At 45.0% G+C, this 20,536-nt stretch overlaps 1 protein-coding gene across 1 annotated transcript in view; it reads right to left on the bottom strand.

Moving 5' to 3' along the window:
• LOC126515918 (putative DMBT1-like protein) overlaps positions 1-20,536 on the bottom strand; it is a 59,227-nt gene that overhangs the window by 25,959 nt on the left and 12,732 nt on the right. The window contains exons 3-7 of the mRNA XM_050165956.1: positions 15,400-15,432; positions 10,261-10,323; positions 6,165-6,230; positions 2,801-2,860; positions 331-648 (exon numbers count right to left, since the gene is read on the bottom strand). Coding sequence (XP_050021913.1) covers positions 331-648; positions 2,801-2,860; positions 6,165-6,230; positions 10,261-10,323; positions 15,400-15,432 — 540 coding nt within the window. The remainder of the gene's footprint in view (positions 1-330; positions 649-2,800; positions 2,861-6,164; positions 6,231-10,260; positions 10,324-15,399; positions 15,433-20,536) is intronic.

Raw genomic sequence — 20,536 nt, 5'->3', positions numbered from 1 at the left:
CCTATAAGGGTGTTTCCAGAAAGGTTTAGCTGAGGAGGGAAGACTACAATCTTCTGAGTGAGGGGTCCCAGGTTGAATAAAAGGGATACATGCATAAAGAACTCCTCTGTCTGGTCTGTGACATCAGATGCAATGGGACAAGATCATTCACACTTCCACCACAATGACAGATTTTTGTCCCCAAATTGTGAGTCAAAGCGTACCCTTTCTTCCTTCCTTTTTTTTTTTTTTAATATTTTGCTACAGCACAGAGACCTGTAACTAAGATAGATGTGAAGGGTGTTCTCTTGGAAAGGCTGAGGCTAGGCTCTAAGGGGCATGTGGCTTTACCTGAACAGATGACACCGGCATCTTCAGTGTGGTCACAGTTGTGGGAGAACCAGCCAATGTGGGAGCATTCCTCCAGATGATCCTCATGTCCCTTGCAATGCACATTGTCAAGAAGAATCTTCCCGGAACCTTCCCCAAAGTAAGCTTCGCTCAGGGCAGAGATAGCCCAGCCACACCCTAGTTGCCTGCAGATGATGTTTGCTTCTGGCAGATCCCAGAGGTCATCACACACAGTCCCCCAGACTCCCTGGTAGAAGAGTTCTACACGGCCAGCACATCTCCCATGGTTGCCTGCCAGCCGCACAGGGAGCCAGTCTCCTGGGGAAGACAAAGGAGGCAGGGAGTAATAGCTGCCTTCTCAGCCCACTGATGACTATTGTCTACAACCTAGTCTCTGTTCTTGTTTTCCTTGCCTGCCCAAAGCAGCCTATGCAATTACCCTACTGTGTCTGCTCCATAGAACCTATGGTCTTTTCCTTGTCTACATCCTGTTTCCAGACAGCTTCACTGTGAAGAGTCATTTGCAGAAACAGCTGTTGTTCTCTTTCCTTATTATCTTTACAATGTGACCCTGAGATGGCTTCTATCCTCCCCTGTTGGCATTGTGCTTGGGGTCTTTGGTTCCTCTTGACTTTGAGGGCATGCAGATGTAGCTTATGCCCTGGGCACCCTGGAGCATCATGTGACTAAGCACAGGTGAGCACGCTGGATGGTGAAGGACATGGAGCTGGCCGTTGTATTCACTCCAGTGGCAGCTATATTGCTTCCAGACTCATAAGGGAGCCAATGCTAGGATCGGCATCATCAGCCGACTTTCCAGTGAGCCACTTGCATGAGGAAACCAAAGCCACGGGCAGCAACTCTGACCTAGCACAGCAGCACCGCCCAGCTAACTTCCAAACTCATAAGCAGTAGTTTAAAAGGGGAAGTTCTTTCATACCTCTGTGTTTTGGGGGTGGTTTACATGGTAATAGGTAACATAAACATTTATTTATCCAGACTCCCTTCTAGAGAACCTGCTGTGCTTGGAACCTAAGGAAGCGCTGGATGGAGGTGACATATCCTAAAATGGAGTCTGCCTGGTCAGGATGGCAAGAGTTGCTCACATGGACTCTAGAAGAATCAGTGCCCAGCTGACCTGGGTCAGACTCTATTTGGATATTTGGAATAAGAAAGAGAGCGGTGTGGTATAGGGGCAGAAACTTCCCGTGTGGGTAGCCATATGTCATATAGAAAGGTAAGTTAAGAGATAAGTTTCTTAGGGTAGTGACTGATAGCCTGGGATGAGATTATACACCTGTAATCTCAGTGCTTGGAAGGCTAAGGCAGGTGGGGTCTTCCCATGGAGTTTCAGGCCAGTCTGAGCTATAGACTTAGACCTTGTCTTAAAAAAAAAAAAAGTAAAAATAGAAGTGGTATACCTGGATCATATGGTAATTGTGTTTCTTTTTTTAAATTTCTGTCTTTTTGTCCTTACATTTCCGGAGTGATTTCTAAAGTTTCTGTAGTAGTTTACACTTCCACCAACAGTGTTCCAGGGCCCCATTTGACCACACCCATGCCAGCATTTGTTGTCCTCTGTGTCCCCAATGATGGCCATTCTGACTGGGCTGAGGTGGAATCTTGAAGTAGTTTTAATTGGCATTTCTCTGGTAGCTAAGGATATTGCCTACTTTTTGAAGTATTTACTGGCTGCATGCATTCCTTCTTTGGAGACCTTTATGTATCTTGCTACAGTCACTTGCATGTCCATGTGCACTGCCACTGAGTTCCCAATAGCTGGCAATGGAGTCAACCTAGATACGCATTGACAGATGGATGCATACTATGTACTCCATGTACATAACTGGGCATGACTCTGCTCTAAGGAAATCATGAAAATGGCAAGTAAATTGATGGAATGGGGAGATTACACCTAGTGAGGTCACCCTGGCCCCCGAAAGACAAATGTTGTAAGTTCTCATTCACATGAAAAAACTAGCTTCAAATCATGTGTTTTATGAGTTTATCCTTGAGTTCTCATGAAATCAGGAAATTAGAAGGCCAGTTTATGGACTGATGCATTTAGGGAAAGGGGAAATCGATTATAGATTGAATGAAGAGAGAGAGAGAGAGAGAGAGAGAGAGAGAGAGAGAGAGAGAGGATGCTGAAGTCCTAAAGGTGAAAGGAAGCACTCTCTGAAAGGCTGGCCCTATCTAGGCTATCTAAGAAAGCAATCTAAGCGTGAACCTGATCAAGCAAGGAACCTTGATTTCTGCTTCAGGATCCATCAGGATATCCTGCCCTGACTTCCTTCAGTGATAGACCATAACCTGCAACTTGACATAATCCCCTCCCCCAAAACTGCTTCTGGTCAGAATGTTTTTATCACTGCAACAGAGAAGAAACTAAAATGCCACGCAGCACAAAGATCTCTCTCCTCTCCCCTCTGAAAGGGACACCCTCAGGAGGAAAAGCAAAACAACCAACCTGATGGTTTGTATGGTTTGGGATCTAGTCCTGGAGTGTGGGCTGGTGAACTGTCAGCACCTTGGGAGTAAAGAATATCAACGTGAAGGTCTACAGCAATGTTTACATTGTGGTCACAAAAACTTGAAATAGGAGTTCTGCTACGTCCTTCCACCATGACAACCTGCCCCTTACTGCAAGTCCCAAAGCAGGGGAGCCCATCCACTTCTGAAACTTTGAACCAAAATTAAGCCTTTCTCTCTTAGCTTTTTCTCCCAGTCACTTCATCTCAGAAAGTATTCGACACACTAGCTGTCAGTTAGGCACTGCGTATGCATAGCCATAAGCATGTATCATGAGACAGGGAAGTCAATCACAATCACATCATCTGACTTAATGGGGAGACTCATTTTTGATGATGGTGATGACAACTTTGATGGTGATAGTGATGAAGATGACAATGATGAGGCTGATATTTCTGTTTCTATTTGTTAGGATGAGAAACGATCCTTTGAAATTATATTTGAAGACAGCGATTTTCAAAGTATAGCCCCCAGAGCAGCACTGTCAACATCCTAGACTGTCAGGTAGGCAAACTGTGGTTTGAATGAGAATGGCCCCAATACGTTCATATATTTGAATGCTTAGTACCAGGGAATGAAACTTAGAAGGATTAGGAGGTGTGACCTTGTTGGAGCATATGCGGCCTTGTTGGAAGAAGTGTGCTACTGGGGAGTGGGCTTTGAGCTTTCAAGATCCTGTGCCAGACCTAATCTCTGTCTCTCCTCCCCTCTCTTCCCCGACCCTCCCCTTTCCTTTCCTCCTCTCCCCTCCCCTTTTCTCTCCTCATTTCTCCTCTCATCTGCTCTCCTCTCCTCGCTCTCCCTGTCTGCTGCCTCTGGATCAGGATATAAAACTCTCAGTTGTTGCTCTAGCACCATGCCTGTCTGCTTCCCACCACGAAGATCATGGACAAACCCTCTAAAACTGTAAGGAGGTCCCCCAATCAAATGCTGTCTTTTATTATAAGAGTTGTCTTGGTCATGGAGTCTCTTCGCAGCAATAGAACAGTAACCAAGACACAAATCATTACACAGTACCCTAGACCTACTGAAAAACACAGAGGGTAGTGTTGTTGTTTGTTTTTAATACTCTTTAGCTCTTTGGGGGACCCACCACCCAGATCCCAGATAAATCACACAGAGTCTTATTCTTTCTTATAAATGCCCAGCCTGAGCTGGGCTAGCTATTCTTAAATTAGCCCATCTACCTTTTGCCTCTGGGCTTTTGTCTTTATCCTATACACCTCTCTTTACTGCTTACTTCATGCCTTGCTGTGTAGTTGGGTGGCAGACCCCTGGAGTCCTCCTCCTCCTCTCACTCTTAGATTCCCTCTTCCCAGATTTCCCCTCCTATTTACTCTCTGCCCGCCAGCCCTGCCTATCCTTTCTCCTGCCTTGCTATTGGCTGTTCAGCCCTTGACTAGACCAGTCAGGTGTTTTAGACAGGAAAAGTAACACAGCTTCACAGGTAAACAAATGCAGCATAAAAGAATGCTAAACATCTTTGCATTATTAAACAAATGTTCCACAGTATAAACAAATGTAACACATCTTCAACTAGTATTCTGCAAGAGGGGAGGACCCAGCAATGTGTGTTATTACAGGCCCTTCATGTGCTTCTGATGTACCACAAAGTTTGAAGGCACTGCACTATGATGAAGGGGTGTAGTTGGGTTAAGATGGCCTCATGGTATTTGAGTGGTTGAGACACTCTGAAATCATATACACACACAACTTTTCAACTGTTGTTATCCCTTAACAGACGTTAAAGGTATTGTTTATGATCTAACAATTCTGGAAAACAAAAATCGTCATTTACTCTCAAATAAGCACACGTGGAGTGATGAGCTGGCTCAGTGGGTAAAGGCGCTTGCTGCCGAGCCTGAGAAGCTATGCTCAATCCACGGGCTTCACTTGGTGAAGGGAAAGAACTGACTTCTAAAAGCTTTCCTCTGTCCTCCACACAGATAGCATGGCATACACACACACACACACACACACACACACACACACACACACTGTAATAGAAATTCCAAATAACCTGTTTGAAATCCCTGCTGTTCACATTCTCAGCAGAGTGTATTTTGAAGGCCAGAGCTATTACTGGATGTGTGTATGGCTGTAGGTTCACCCCTGGAGCATGGGGTAGCTTCACAGTTACCACATTGCTGAAGAAAACTGACTCTGCCCCCACACCCCAACAGTTACCAGATACCAGCAGCTGCTCAGGCAGAGATGGAACTTCACAAGCCCCTCCCACATCCGTGCTGGAATTGTGTCTAGACTGGTGTTATGCAGGTCTTGTGTAAGCATTCAAAGCCTCTGAGCCCGTGTGTATAATAACAGTGCCATGTCAAGCCAACACTGTTCTGCTGTCATCTACTACCTCTGGCTCTTATGATCTTTCCATCCCCTCTTCTACAATGACCAGGGAACCTTGTGGGGAGGAGGCGTGAGAGAGCTGTTCCATTTAGAGCTGGGCACTCCACAGTCTCTTATTCTATGCACACGGATGAGTTGGAGGTCTCTGTATTGTTATCTACTAAAAAAGAAAACTTCTCTGGTGAGGATTGGAAGATACACTAGCATTTAGATATAAAGGTAATAGTAGTTTTTCCCTAGAGCCTGTGACCTAGACAGTTACATGTGTGTTTATTTATTTATTGATTTACTTACTTATTTTGTCTATTAATGGTACTAGACATGGCTTCTATCTTGTGGATGGGCTTTAAGTCTAATAAGAAAGGGGTTGGTTAATCCCATGTCTTTTGGGCTACTACTGCACCAATGGGACATATCTCGTCAAGCCAGTTGTCATTGTAGCGCACATACTTCACAGCTAGGGATGACTTTTGATTACTTTTCTCTCCCATTAGCATGCAGAGCACGTTTCAGAACTAGGAAAGCTAGCCAACAGGGATGGACGCTTCACCTTGAGCTGGTTCATTTTTTGGTAAGGATGGATACCAGCCAGATGAAATATAAGGCATTGAACACGTCTAGGTAATGGCACAGGGAGGTTGTGAGGGGATCTGTTTGTGTGTGTGTGTGTGTGTGTGTGTATGTGTGTGTGTGTGTTCTGAACTTTATAGCATTTCCCCAGAAGAGCAAGACCACAAAGGTTGCAGGTGCCAAAGTCCTCTGGGGCGGGGATGGGGGATGAGGGTGGGGGTTTTAGGTGTCAACTGATAGCCAGGTGTGGAGGATGGCGAGTCCTCCCACTGTAGTGTTTTCTCCTCCGCTTCAGCAACCTGCATCCACCCTTCCGCTCCCGCTCGAGCTCCTGACGATCCCCAGCTGTGGATCATGGGATGCTCTCTTACCTTGGAGGCTGAGCCTGGGCACCTGTGCCCTTCGACTAAGGGGCACTGAGTCGACTACAGGTGGAACTGGAATGATACGGAAATGGGCGTGAGAACTGAAGGTCCTTCTCTAAGACAAACACAGGATGCATCGCAGAAGGGTTCCGCTAGGACCTGACAAGGACCACAGCTTGGTCTCACCTTAACCCATCGCCTGGACTCATAAACTGCTTGATTTTTTTTTTTTTTTGATTTTTCGAGACAGGGTTTCTCCGTAGCTTTTTGGTTCCTGTCCTGGAACTAGCTCTTGTAGACCAGGCTGGCCTCAAACTCACAGAGATTCACCTGCCTCTGCCTCCTGAGGGCTGGGATTAAAGGCGTGCGCCACCACCGCCCGGCAAACTGCTTGATTTTTAGTGAAACCCGAGCCAAGGTCAGAAGGCTGACAGAAAGCTACCCAGCAAGACTCTGCAGTCCTAAATACTCTCCTCTTCATCCGGTATAGACTCCAATGACGATCCCTGGTGTTAATAAGGGCAGTCATTGAGAAACCGGACCGGTGTTAGGAAAGCCACGGTATCCATGAGAACACTGGCTGTCTTCAGTGACCCCAGAGGACAGTATATAATCTGGTGACTCGTCTGCTCCACAGTCCGTCTAGCTGGTGAGGCTACACATGGCAGGACTGATGGATGATGGAAACACTGCTCTTACCTGACAGGACACTTGGTGACTTCTCACCATCCAGCGATCCTAAAGCACACACAAAACATTTGTCAGAAGCAACTTTTTTATCCATTTGCTCACATGTGAAACATTACAGCACTCTCTAAAGAAGGAATTAAACAAATCAGGTTCCTCACATTTTACAAAGTGATTTACTTCTGTGTCCATCTGTCTAGCAGGATTTGGAGTCAAAACCCGGGGGGCATCAAGAGGAGTCAAACGACTGTCTACTCCGCATCCATTTGATTTGTTCAGTACGTACTTCTTTGGTGTCTAACGTGTGGCCAGCATTGTGTAGGGACAAAAAGATCACGGGCAGCACAGATGAAGACCCCTCCTTGGGGTTAAAGTGTGGCACTGCAGGTGACTTTGAGCATCACACTTCCTCCTTCTGTCCCTTAGCAGTGCATCTGCCCCCTCCCTGGAGATCAGCCCATCCGTTCTGCAGGTCTAGAAGGCTGGACGTGGCACGAGTGATGTCGGCTGAACAGACACAGCTTCTCACTTTCTGATTTACTCTTTGTCAGTCACTCAGATGAGAGTGTCAAGAATTTTAGTGATCTCTCTCTCTCTCTCTCTCTCTCTCTCTCTCTCTCTCTCTCCCTCTCTCTCTTTCTCAGAAGTGAACCACAAATGTAAACTGTAAACAGCTAAGGGGTCTGAATTCGTTACAGAATTTACTTATTTATGTATTTAATACTTCTGCCCAGAAAGACAAATATGATCAGTGCCTAGCTTAGGCATCAGCAGAGAAGCTTCCTCCTGCAGCAGATGGGAACACATACAGAGACCCACAGCCAGATGGTATGCGGACAGTGACAGGCCGTGACCACTCAGCCCTAAGTGGTGAGTCTCTATCAAATCCCTTTCCTCGGGGCTCAGGGAACTCCAGAAGATGGGATGGAAAGATTGTAAGAGCCAGAAAGAATGGAGGACGCCGGGAAAACAGGACTCTAAAGCAGCATGAGCAAAGCTCATATAAACTCACAGGGACAGAGGCAGCATGCATAGGGCCTGCACAGGTCTACACCAGGTCCTCTGTGTGTGTAATACGGTTTCCAGTTTAGTGGGTTTTTTTTTTTGTTTTGGTTTTTTTTTTGTTTGTTTGTTTTTTGGTTTGTTTGGTTTTGGGTTTTTGGGGGTTTTTTCATTTTGTTGTTATTGTTTGTTTTCTTTTTTTCCTTTTTTGGTTTTTCGAGACAGGGTTTCTCTGTAACTTTGGAGCCTGTTCTGAAGCTCGCTCTGTAGACCAGGCTAACCTCGAACTCATACAGATGCACCTCCTTCTGCCTCCCAAGTGCTGGGATTAAAGGTGTGCTCCACCATTGCCTGGCTCAGCTTAGTGTTTTTATGGAATTCCTGGATGTGTGAAAAGTGGCTCTCAAATTTTGTACCTTCTTTTGAGCTCTTTTCCTTCTCTTTGTTTGTTTTGTCCAACTGCTATGTGACGTTTTTTGTTTTATCTTACTCTATTTTATTTTGCTATATTATTTTTAAAAAGCGTTTTAATATGGCTTCTCTCTTTTGTTTGGAAGTGGGCATACAAACATAAACTGTGAACAGCCAAGGACTGTTCTTTATAGAAATTTCTTATTTATGTATTTGATATTTTTGCTGTGGAGTGCTGGTGTGTGATTGTCATGCATGCTAGGCAAGTGTGCTCCCTACTGATCTACATCACCAAACTCTACAGGACTCTTTTGTCTGTTTGTTATAGAAATATATTTATTAACCTTGTTAGGAAATTTTACAGATAAGAAAACTCGATCCTCTCAGTGGTTAAATCACAGGGTTAGAAACTGTTAGGGGTCAGATAGTAAATAGCTCTGCTCCTACAGGGCAAAAGCTGCCATAGATGATACATAACTTACTGTTCCAATAAAACTTTATTCATAACTAGCAGGCGATGGTTATGATTATAGGCAGGTGATTATAGTTTGCTAATGTCTATTTGTAAAGATAATTGACACAAGGCTCAGACCTGAGTTTCTTGCCTTGCCCAGGATCTTTGAGGATGCGCCGATGGCTCCCTCGTGCACGCCCTTTCCCCTGGGCACCATCCTTGCCCAGCTTCACGTCCCCTCTTGGGTTCCTCATGGAGAGCTTGGGCTTACTGGGTCCAAGAACTTTAACTTCTTTTTCCTCTCAACAGCAAGACAAGGCTGGGTGCCTGCTGCTCAGAGACTGGGAACCTGCCTAGCCTGAGCACCTCCTGATACACACAGAAAGAAAGTACTGGAGAGGGTTCTGTGGAGAAGAACCCGTAGAGATCCTGGTCTCCACACAGACGGGGTCGGTTTGGGCCTTAGGGAGATGACAAGGACCTGGGGCTTGCGGCTCACTCCTGCGGTCGTGAGGCACATCAAGAAGTTCTGCCACTTGTGAGGCAGGCAGGGAGCCCACACCTACCCTGAATTAGGCTTGGGTCTCCTAGGCTCCAAGGCCATGATAAATAGCTTCATTATTTTTACCGCTCATCTTGTGGTGTTTTGTTTTAGCATCAGACAGACTAAGACGGACATCCTGGGGTGAACGTCCACACCCACCGTCGTGTGCCAGTGCTTGTCACCAGGACTCACAGAGAACTAAGGGTTTGGGGGCATCTCCAAGGCAGGGAGGATTCCTCATTCACTATTCAGGGTATCTGGGTGCCCTTCCTCTCTGAGTCTGGAGCTCCCAGGTGGTTTTGGAGGACCATACCCAATCTTGGTCACTATACGCCTTTTAACCCCACAGATCAGACAGACTCTTCTTGAAGTATCTGCCCCCTGTGTTTTATTGGGATTGAATGACTGTGGGAACCGTCAGGACAGAAACCTCAGTCAACACTCGGTAACCACACAAACCCTGTAGAAGAAAGGGCCTGCTTTTTAGCAGCTCTGACACACTATGAATTACACAACTCACATTTGAGTTATTAAAATGGCAGTTTCTATAGACGATGGGACAGCATCACCTGTCACAATGATAAAGTTGGACTGTAATGGTGACTCCTGCTCACTACAACCGGAAAGAGGTGAGCCTGTGACTCACCGGCTTGGTGGAAATTAAAGTTTCTTATTTCAGATTCTTCCTTGACATTAGCCAGGTGCTCTATTTTATTTTCTAAGTTCAAAGAGTGTGAAGTGACCCTTTGGTCATTTCTCTTTCTCTTACCACAGGCGTGTCCTTTCATCTTAGACTTTTTCTTTGTGAAATGTAAAGCTTTGGGTTCCAGTGTTCTTTGACAGTAATTGCAGACAGACAAACATAAATCTGGCCAGTGTTAAGTCCAGACAACCCTAGTCCCCTTCCCCTCAAATCACATGAATCTCGGGTGAAGCTGGTGATCTCATATAACCTTTGCCACAACTTAAAGACAGTAAATTCAGTGACAGTGATGGGGTCCTACCTGATGCAGTGGAACTTGAGGCCAGTTTAGAAGATGGTTGAGTTGAGATGGCAGCAGGCAGAACTGGAGTAAAAAATATTTAACAATAATTGTTCATGGTGATTCAAGGACAGTATGGCATTCAGGGCTCCCTGTGATTTCATATGGTACAGTTTGCCACAATTCTGAAGGCCCACTGCATAAGTGATAGAAACACTAGCCTACCTCTTAGCCACTAACCCTCCAACCCCTAGATCAATCAGTGTTCTGTATCCTGTCCCTGCTAGGCTTTAAGCCCAAATGCAGGTATTCGATGTTCTTCTGTGATAGTTATGTTCTCTCTAAGAATTGGTCTGATGGTAAAGAGCTTCAAGATCTCTTATTTGCTTCTTACGGTGATTTTACTCAGTGTTCCATTACTGTAGATTTGTTAATAGGTTTTATACTACCTGTAGGCATCACACTGCCTGTAGGTGCTGTACTAGTGTCTATTGTTGTCACTCTGTCTGTAGGTGTCATGTTGTCTCTAGGTTTGTACTAGTGTGTAGGCATAGCAGTGTGGGGGTCACTAAACTACCTGTTGTCACACTGTTGATTGTTAACAGCATCTAGAATCACGTGGAAGACAGACCTGTGAGCATGCCTATGAGATGTTGTCATAATTGCGTGAATTGAGATGGGAAGACCTGCCCACTCTGGGTAGCACCATTCCCTAGGCTGGGATGCTTCACTGTGTGAGTGAAGAGAGGGAGCTGAGCAGCAGCGTGCACTCATCACTCTGCTTCCTGATTACTGCTGTGACCTATCCAGCTGCTCCTGCCGCCTTGATTTCCATGCCATGATGAACTACACTGTGGAGTGAGAGCCAAGTAACCCTTTCTCCTTTAAATTGCCTTTGTCACAGCAACAGAAAGAAACTAAGAATCTTTTCCACCATGATGACTATACCTCTAAACTGTGACCCCAAGGAAACCCTTCCCCCTTTAAGTTGCTTCTGTCAGGTGTTCTGTCACACGGAGAACTCTAACCCGGAAGTGGATCTTCCTTTTCAAGACCTTCCAGAATAAACAGAGCCTGAATGATGATTTTCTTTTAGCTAAGTGAGACCCAGTTTAGATCTAGAAACTCTAAAATTATAAGGCAAACGAACCCATGCATTGTTTCAGTCATTAAATGACAAGAGTTGGTTGGTGTCGTAGCAAACTTGCACAACAGGCTAGCATCATGAGTGAGCAAATGAGTCTCTCTCTGAAGAAAATTTAAAACATGACATTTGCCAAAATTGAGGGAGTGTGAGAACTCCTAGAGCAACTGGTCAAACTGCGCTGAACAACTAATTATGAAACTTATATAATCAAACATTTTCTAATATTTTCCAAAAAATAAGAGTACCACAAGCTATCTTTTAGGCAGCTAGTGAATCTATTGCAGTGACATTCTGGAGATCATTTGCACACAAATTCAATATCCATGGCAGTTTAGGACAAATCTCTTGAGGGCACAACTGAAAACCTACTTGTTCACCTTCTTCTCTCCTGGATTAGATGGGTAACTATACATGCCCAGGGGAAGCAGCAGTAACAATTATGATAATAATAATAAATCACTCACCTAATAATATGTTTCCTGGATTTTCACCACCTGGTAATACAAATAAATCAAGATATTTCTTATTCAATTCAATTGAGTTATTTTTTTACTTGGCATATTTATTAGTCTAATGTGATAGGTCTGAAATACAAAATGGGAAATCAATTCCTGGTGAAATAATACAGGCTCTGGGGATAAACAGGATCTGAGAAATACTTGCTGAGTTGTTTGCTTTGAAGATTTTCTAGGTTAAAGCCTTTACAGGTGGCTCTTTGGAAGAACTGAGGGTAAGCCAGTCACCACAGGAACTAGGGCCACTTGTCAGTCCTGGACAGTTGTCCACTGCTGGGCACAAAGTAAGAGGATAATAACACATCCCAAACTGAGATGCAGTCTCAGCTCATGCTTCCCTCAGAGCTGAGTGGACTCTCAGTGTACAATGCCATTAATCTTTTCTAGACATAATTAATCATGTCATAGAATGTCATTAAATTATATCACATGTTATAACATAATACACTATGATAATTTAAGTGTCATGCATCATAAAAACTGTATATGTCAGATTATTATATACTACTGTTGACTTATGAAGCAGCTGCATTATAAGCCTGAAAAAGACCGTAAGCCAAACTATCTTGGGCTAAAATATCCTAAATGAAAAGCCTTATGCGTTGGTGTATGCTTGTCATTCAGCCGTGGAGAGCAGAGATAAGCAGGCCTCTGAGGTTTGCTAGCCAGCTAGCCTAGCCTACTCGGGGAGCTCTAAACCAACAAGAGACTCCAACAAAGGACACGTAAGGTTGTTCTCTACAAGCATGTGCATATGTGTTCAAACACACATGTCTACCCACACATATGAGAACATGCACATACCTCCACAAAATACGGAAAACAAATTTCATACAACTAATCTACCAAACGTCCAACTTTAACATCACAGCACCCTGTAGATACTGGCTGTTTTCTATGCTGACTGGTTGATGTGTTTCACTGTGGCTGCCCAGTATAAGGAAAAATGGTTTTATTGCATGCTACTGACCTGAGAAAAGATAAAGTTCAAAATACAAAGCACCAAAGTATGGTTTCTGTTTAAGGCATATTGCTTTCTTACAATCATGAAGTTTAGAAGTCATGCCAAGGCAACATAAATACACACACACACAGTACTACAGATTTCAAATGATTGATAGTAAAACACATATCTGTGATATGTATGTATATGCATGGTATATAGAAATTAGAAATACAAGAGTAATGACCACATGGGCGGTAGGGAAATAAATGGAAAATCTACCAAACAACTAACTGGCCCTTAGCTAGTTACTAATTATTAGGAATTGATTGTTTTTAAACCCTGAGCCTCCTGAGATTGAAAGGGTGATAGAACACTCTGTGCTTGGTAAGTGGTGTTGGCTGAGAGGAAGTTAAGTTATTGTCTTTGTTCATTGATTATTGACTCTCATCAGAACGCTACACCTATGCCTATCTTTCATCCCAGAGGTATCTATTTGAAGCTGTTACTGACCAGAGCTGCTCTTGGCTCTCGGATGAAGTAAGGCAGCCTTCTCTCACTAACCCCTTTCCCTGAGGAGAGAGGAGAAGCAGGATAGAGGATGGGCAGGGGATTAAAGCAAAACTAGAAAGACTATTTCAGATGGGAGGAGACCAGACGGGTCATACAGAAAGTGACTGAGAGGGAGCCTCTTCACAGTGTGCATTCAAAGGACTTCTCTCTGTGGAAGTGGGGTTTTGTCTGAGGCCTGACGATAGGAAGAGTTGGGGACTGAAGGAAGAGCTGGAACAGGTCCTAATTGGAGACAACCTAGTCTATTTCGAGGGCTATACAAAGGGTCAGAGGCAGACTGATGCTGGATGGGGAGTTTCCTCAGTGGTCAGAGACATGGGAGCCTTTGAGTGGTGCCTGCCTTAATCTAATCCCAGCACCTGTAGGATCATTGGTTTAGCTTTCACTGTACGCTACAGGCCAGCCTGACTGTATATATAGTTTACATAGTTAGAAAGATGCACCCATGCACACGCACGCACATACACATGCATGAACACATGTACACACACATGCACGCACATGCGCGCACACACACACAGGAGGGGTGGAAGGAAGGGGAGACAGAGAACACCAATGAAGCAACCTTTGGGGGTTTTGTGCACAGAGACAATTATGTTAGGAGAGTAACAGAGGTAAGTGGCAGCTTATGACACTGCTGCTATCACCAGGAAGAAAGATGACAAGACTCTGCAAGATGGCATTTTCGAGCTGGGAGATGCTAAAGAGTTTAGCATATATTTTGAAAGTAGAAACAGAATTTCCTGGTGTAGTGGTTGTGTAGAGTGAAGAAGGAGAAACAAGGAGGGTCTTCAGTTTCTTCTGCTTAGAGACACTAACTGAGCAGGAAGGAAGAGGCTACTTGTGGCATCAGCTGTCCACCAAAGCCAAACTAGACCTCATACTACCCAACCGGCTAGCACAATTCCCCTGGCTAACTGGTGGCCCAGTTCGTGGCAATGTGATTAATTTTCTGATTCTGTTTCATCATCAATAAAGTAGAAATTTAACAAGTACCTTATTCATGGGGGTTTTGTGAAAATTAAATAAGTCATGCATAGAAAGTATTTAGAATTAAATCATTTAGTACTGAAGTCAGGAACCTATGCCTCCATCCTACCTCACAGCTAGCAACCCACCCCCACCCTGTCCTCTGTGTGTGTGTGTGTGTGTGTGTGTGTGTGTGTGTACGTGTGCGTGCACCTAAGCCAGAAGCTGATAGTGATATCAGTGTCTTCATCCATCATCCATCCCTCTCCATCTTTTTGGTTTTGTTGAGTCAGGGTCTCCCACTGAACCCGCAGCTCATCAGTTCAGCTAGACTGACTCTGACTGGCCAATGAGCTAGAGATTTGCCTATATCGGACCTCTTGGCACTGGGGTTCCAGGTGCCCACCACCAAGCCCAGCTTTTGTTTTTATGTGAGTGCTAGGACTCCACGCTTGTGCAGGAGAAGTTTACACCAACTGAACTGTCACCCAGCTCCAGAACCTGGTTTTGCAAGAGAAATTTTATGTGGAAATAGACAGGTCATGGCTTCATGACTGCCTGTGTTTAGTTTCATGTTGGCCCCAGCTCTTTCCTCAGTACCATGACGCCATTTGGCCTGTGAAACTTAAATGTTCCCAAAAGAGTTCTGGCCTCTGAACTAAAGACTCAAATAAGCCTGAGGGTGACGCTCCCACCCAGAACTGTCACACGCTTCAGTGGCGATGGTACTTGTCACCATTCCAAGTCTTTGACCTTTAGCTGAGACTCACTGTGAGGTAGGTGTTTTGTCTCCTCTCTCAGAAGGTCATACACGGCCTGTTGTGACCACTGGCACTAATGAGGTGGCAGAAATGGAACCTAAACCTTCTGCTGCCAAACTCCTGAGCAAGGGAGCAAGGGCTGCCTGAGCACAGAGTATACAGCACGTCCTCTCCAGATCTGGCTCAGCAAGGGTTAAGAAGTCAGCATCAAATGAGGATGATGAAGAGTTTCAACATGAAAACACCTCCTACCTTGGGGCCCCACCAGTGGCTCCTGGCCATTCCCTGCAGGGAGAGGGGTTGAGAATTAAGTGGCTGTTGGAACAGAAAAGAGCTAATGACAGGTCAGATCTCTTCCCCAGCCATTTGCCTCAAATAGTTCAGATGAACAGTCATTAAATGATCCTACGAACCATTCAAGAAATCACCCCACCTTCTTAATGGGGGAGGAATGAATTTTGCTTTAGCCGCAAGGCCCTTGGGAAGATGAAAAATGGTAATATTACAGAATAAATCAGACTTGGATAACCTGGCACAAAAATGAAGCTACTTATTCAGAAGGAATAAAGCGAGCCAAGAGCCACGAACATTTTCTACTTAACATCAGGAATATTTTAAAGTTTATTTTTAAATTTTGTTTATTTTTAAAATATCCCTTTATTTTTATTTTACATGTATGAGTTATTCGACTGTGTATATGCATGTGCATGGCACGAATGCCTGGTGCCCCCAAGAGGTCAGAAGAGGGTGCAGGACCCTCTGAAATTAGATGGTTGTATGCTGTCGTGTGAGTGCTGGGAACAGAGCCCAAATCCTCTGCAAAGACAGCAAGTGCTCTTAGCAACTGAGCTATCTTTCCAGTTTTTCTATTTTTTAATTTTGTGTGTGTATTAATATATGCATGTGGGCATACAGTGCCCATGAAGGCCAGAAGAGGCTGTTAGAACCCCTGGATCTGAAGTTAGATACCTTTGTGAGCCTCCCAACATGGGTGCTAGGAAGTGAACTTGGATTTCTGTAAGGACAGTACATGTTCTTAACTGCTGAGTCACCTCTCCAGCCCTGGGTAATATCTCAGTGGCTCAGGAATGCAGACATTATGGCCACTGGAATACACCAACGGATGACCACTCCCACTGAATCCTTTAACATTAAACCACAGTCCCCTCCCATTTGGTATACAGATGTAAATTAGTCCTGTGATTGGTGGAAATCTAGAGTTATGTCACATCCCTAGACCAGTGGTTCTAAGCTTGGGAATTTGCTTTGCAAAGCAACATATTAGAAGATGTCTTGACTGTCACGACCACATTGAGGTTACCACAGTTGTTGAGTAGAGACCGGGAATGCTATAAAACAGCCCCAAAGCCCAGGGCAGCCCACCCACCACCAAGACTGACCCAAATGTCCACAATGCTGGGAGGAGAAGCCCAGCCCCCCCACACTGACCTCGATACTCTCTACTTCCTCAAAGGTTTGTAAATACAGATCCTTTCCCATGAACTCGAAATCAGCAGGACAAACTAAAGCTATTCTGGTCACAACTGTATTTTTGTGTGTGTGTGTGTGCGTGTGTGTACAGGGGCACATGTGTTGGGGGCAGAGCTCAGCTCCCATCCACCTTGTTTTCTAGGCCAGGGTCTGGCCAGTGAGCACATGCCACTGCTCCTGGCTTTCTTACATGGGATCTTGGGATCAAGTTCAGGTCCACACGCTTACAGGGCAATCTCTTTACTAACTGAGCTCTCTCACCAGCTCTATTTTTTTTTTTTTTGAAACAAGATTCCTCCCCCTCCCCTGCTCCCGTGTGAACCAATCTAGCCTGGAATGAACTACATCACATGGGCTGGCCTTGAACTTTAGCTATCCTCCTCCCTCCTACAGCCGCCACAGTGCTGTGCACCGCTGGACTTGGTTTGCCTTGCGAGTATTAATGGGAAAATTTTATCTTCATTCTTCACAGTGCCCTTGAATGAGTCTCCTCACTGGTGGGTCAGGTTATCCCTTTATGGATGTCTTGGAATCCTTACAATGAAACTGCTCATGTCTGTCACTATGTTTTCTGTGTAAGATCCACTTCATCATCTAGTGTCTGAAAAACCTGAGCTCAAGGTCTGAGCACTTACTGTAACTGTGTCTCTTTATGTCTGGCCTGTCTACGCAGCAGGGCCAATCTGTGGCTGCAGATGTGGATATAAAGATTCCTTGGGCTGGAGAGATGGCTCAGCTGTTAAAGGCTAGACTCCTAGCCAAAAGGATGTGATCTTGATAAGATGTGCGCTGTTGGAGGGAGAGGTGGCTCTTACCTTCACAGATGACACTGGCATCTTCTCCAGGACCACAGTTATGCAGGTGCCAGCCAGCATGAGGGCACTGCCCCAAAAAACTCTCTGTACCAGTACAGCCCATCTCATCCAGCAGAAACTCGCCTGGGCCATCACCAAACCGTGCCTCAATGGGGGCTTCGAGGGCATGCCCACAGTTCAGCTGTCGGCACACCACATGGGCTTCACGCAGGTCCCATTGGTCATCACAAATCCTGCCCCACTGGCCATGGTAGAAAACTTCTACTCGCCCAGAGCATCTTCCTGACCCATTGGCGAGCTGCAACTGTGGCCAGTCTTAAAGACACGAAAGCATTGCTGGAAGGAAGCTACTCCACTTGAATCAGTTTGCCTAATCACACAGCACACCCTCACTATACAATAACACATTTGAGCAGATGGCACAGGGGATCCTATCACTACAGGATGGGCCTTGATCCTTCTTAACACAAAGGTCATAATCTAGCAACCGAGGTGAATTCTGCCCCATTCCCACTGAGTTGGGACCCAGGAAGAGCTGTGAGAAGTATCTAGCAGATTTAATCTTAAGGTGTATCCCAGTGATAATAACACCCACTTTTCTAAAGTGAGCCATTTTAATCTAGAATTAAATGGAGATCTGCAAGAATGCCAAGTGCCAGGAAGCAAAGGTAGTGGTGTTCATAATGATTTGAGAGCGGGTAATGGATAGTTGGGGTGGAGATGTCTTTTCTAAGTAACAATGGACTCAAGGCTTGGAGAGGAGCAGGAAGGAGTTGTACTAAGAACACCTATGAAGCAGGTAGAGCGTTCTCCAACATGGTAAGAAAAGCAAAACAGTCTAAACAAAGTCCACAGAGTATTATTAATGGGGTGAATGCACAGGGATTCTTTGGTGACATCATTCTATTCAGTAAGATTTGTATGGCTAAAGATTCACCCACTAGTTAGAAAACCTTGCCTGATCACTTCCCACAAATGGCCAGGAAACCATGACTCACCACCAGGAAACGGTGTTAAGAGTTCAGCATCTAAGAGCAAAGATAAATAAACAGGAGTCACTTCCATGCAAAAGAGCCCACCTAAGTACACTGTGTGTGTGGCATCGCACAATGTAGACATTAGCTGGCACCAGGATGGCATGCGGGAAGGGGGTGTGTGTGCAGTAGGATCTGATCAGTGAAAACTGATGCTGAGTTCAGGCAGCTCAGAGTTGGTCATTTACAAATTGGGCTACGAACACAAAGTCATTGGCTTCTAGAAGGCAGCAGGGTCCAAGGCACAGAAAAGAGCACTCCTGTGGTTATTACAAAGGAGGACAAGAGACTTGCTGGTTGGATAAGCAAGGCTTTCCTCTTTCCACCATTAGCATGTGGTGGAGGAATTGAAGGCACACGTTGTCCTTGGGACTCCCCTCTCTGTCTTGTGTCTGAAGTTAGGACTCTCCTTAGTCAGTCTGAGTTCAGTTGCATCTTAGAGTTAAAATTTGCCAACCCAGATTCATTGTCTTCTCCAGAATACTCTGAAATACGTTTGAGCAACAGGAACAGTGCAGTTTGGGGATGAAATACTACCTGCGTGGTTGAAGCCAAGGAACCTCTTCATTTTCCTTGCTTTTGGTGGGTCCTTATGTTTGTCTTCTGCCCTCCCCTGCCCCCGATGTGAGTTATGGTAGCAAATGCAATCAGATGCCTGGGGGAGCGTGTGGGTGCTCTATTAAAGATATGCTAAGGTCTTTACTCTTACCAAAATCTCTCGAAGTTTCACTTTCTGTAAGAATGTTTTCAGATTCTGAGAGGAAGAAAAGAAAACACAAGGTGAGTCTATAGGAAAGGATAAACTCTACAGTGTTCTGCTTTGCTGAATGGCTTGCTGCTGCCCTGGTACCCTGTCCCCAGAGGAAAGCTCAGCTTAGAATTTACATAGGGCTAGTTCAGAAAAGCTGATACTATCTAGAAAAGAAAGTTCATTTACCTTTGTTCGGTGTTTGTGGGGATGTCAGTGTGAACTGTGTGCAGGGTTTGCCCAGATCTTTCAGAGAGGGTTGGTTTGCCTAGCTTCTCAGCTTGGGGTTGGAGCTGGGTGGCCACACATTAAATAGGCACATTTTCTTAAGGGATTTATGCTACCAGGTACTGAATATTTCAAATGCTATTTCATAATAAAATAAATGCAAATTTGGTATCCTTTAGACTTTGAAAGCGAATGGGATTCCAGAGTCTCTGCTGAAAGCAGGCAACCCTGGGGTCTTGATGTTTGACAAGGCAACTGATTCACTGGTCAGAATTTGTTCTCTTGCTCATAAGTCAACTACTCCCCCTGCCCCCATTAGCGGGGTAGGTGGGGTTTCTCCCTGTACCTGGGGATCTTGTCAAAAGTGTGTGCATGTTCTGGTGGCTAAGCAGATGCTATGGATGAGACTACTAGCAAAGCAACGCTGAGCACTGTGGATGCTCATATGTTTCGCTAAGGTTCAGGGCACCTTTGCATATTTGGTGGACATCGTATATGGCTACCTCAGGTCCAAATGCATGCTGTTGGTCAAGAAGGCATTCCTCTTGACCTTGACTTAAGTTTGCTCTTTAATTTTGGTTCCTTTGTTTTCTAAACAAGAACAATAAAGCAAACCCACCTGGGTGATAAGGACGGGGTGGAAGACGGGTGCAAAGTGCTTACAGAACCGCAAAGTGCCCTGTGCACATGATTTATGCTTTGAGGCAGTCTCTTCAGCAAAACCAGTCAGACATTTGTTTCTAGGAATCATGCCAGGCAAGCTATGATTCAAATTCTAATTCAACAGACCCACCAAAATAACACATTTACAAATCAACTTCAATCAGTAGAAAAGGAAAGCAGATGGGGCTGGAGAGATGGCTCAGAGGTTAAGGCTGCTCTTCCAGAGGTACAGTGTTCAATTCACAGCAATTGAATTACAACCATTTATAATAACGAGATCTGGTGCCCTCTTCTGGCCTGCAAGCATACATGCAGACAGAACGCTATATACTTAATAAATAAATAAATCAAGAGGGAGGGAGGGAGAGAGAGAGAGAGAGAGAGAGAGAGAGAGAGAGAGAGAGAGAGAG

The sequence above is a fragment of the Alexandromys fortis genome, unplaced genomic scaffold (genome assembly GCF_014885135.2).
Source record: "Alexandromys fortis isolate MF-2015 unplaced genomic scaffold, M_Fortis_MF-2015_v1.1 scaffold_146, whole genome shotgun sequence".
Lineage (NCBI taxonomy): Eukaryota > Metazoa > Chordata > Mammalia > Rodentia > Cricetidae > Alexandromys > Alexandromys fortis.
Note: the sequence above shows the minus strand (reverse complement) of the source record. Positions and strands in the feature narration are given on the sequence as shown.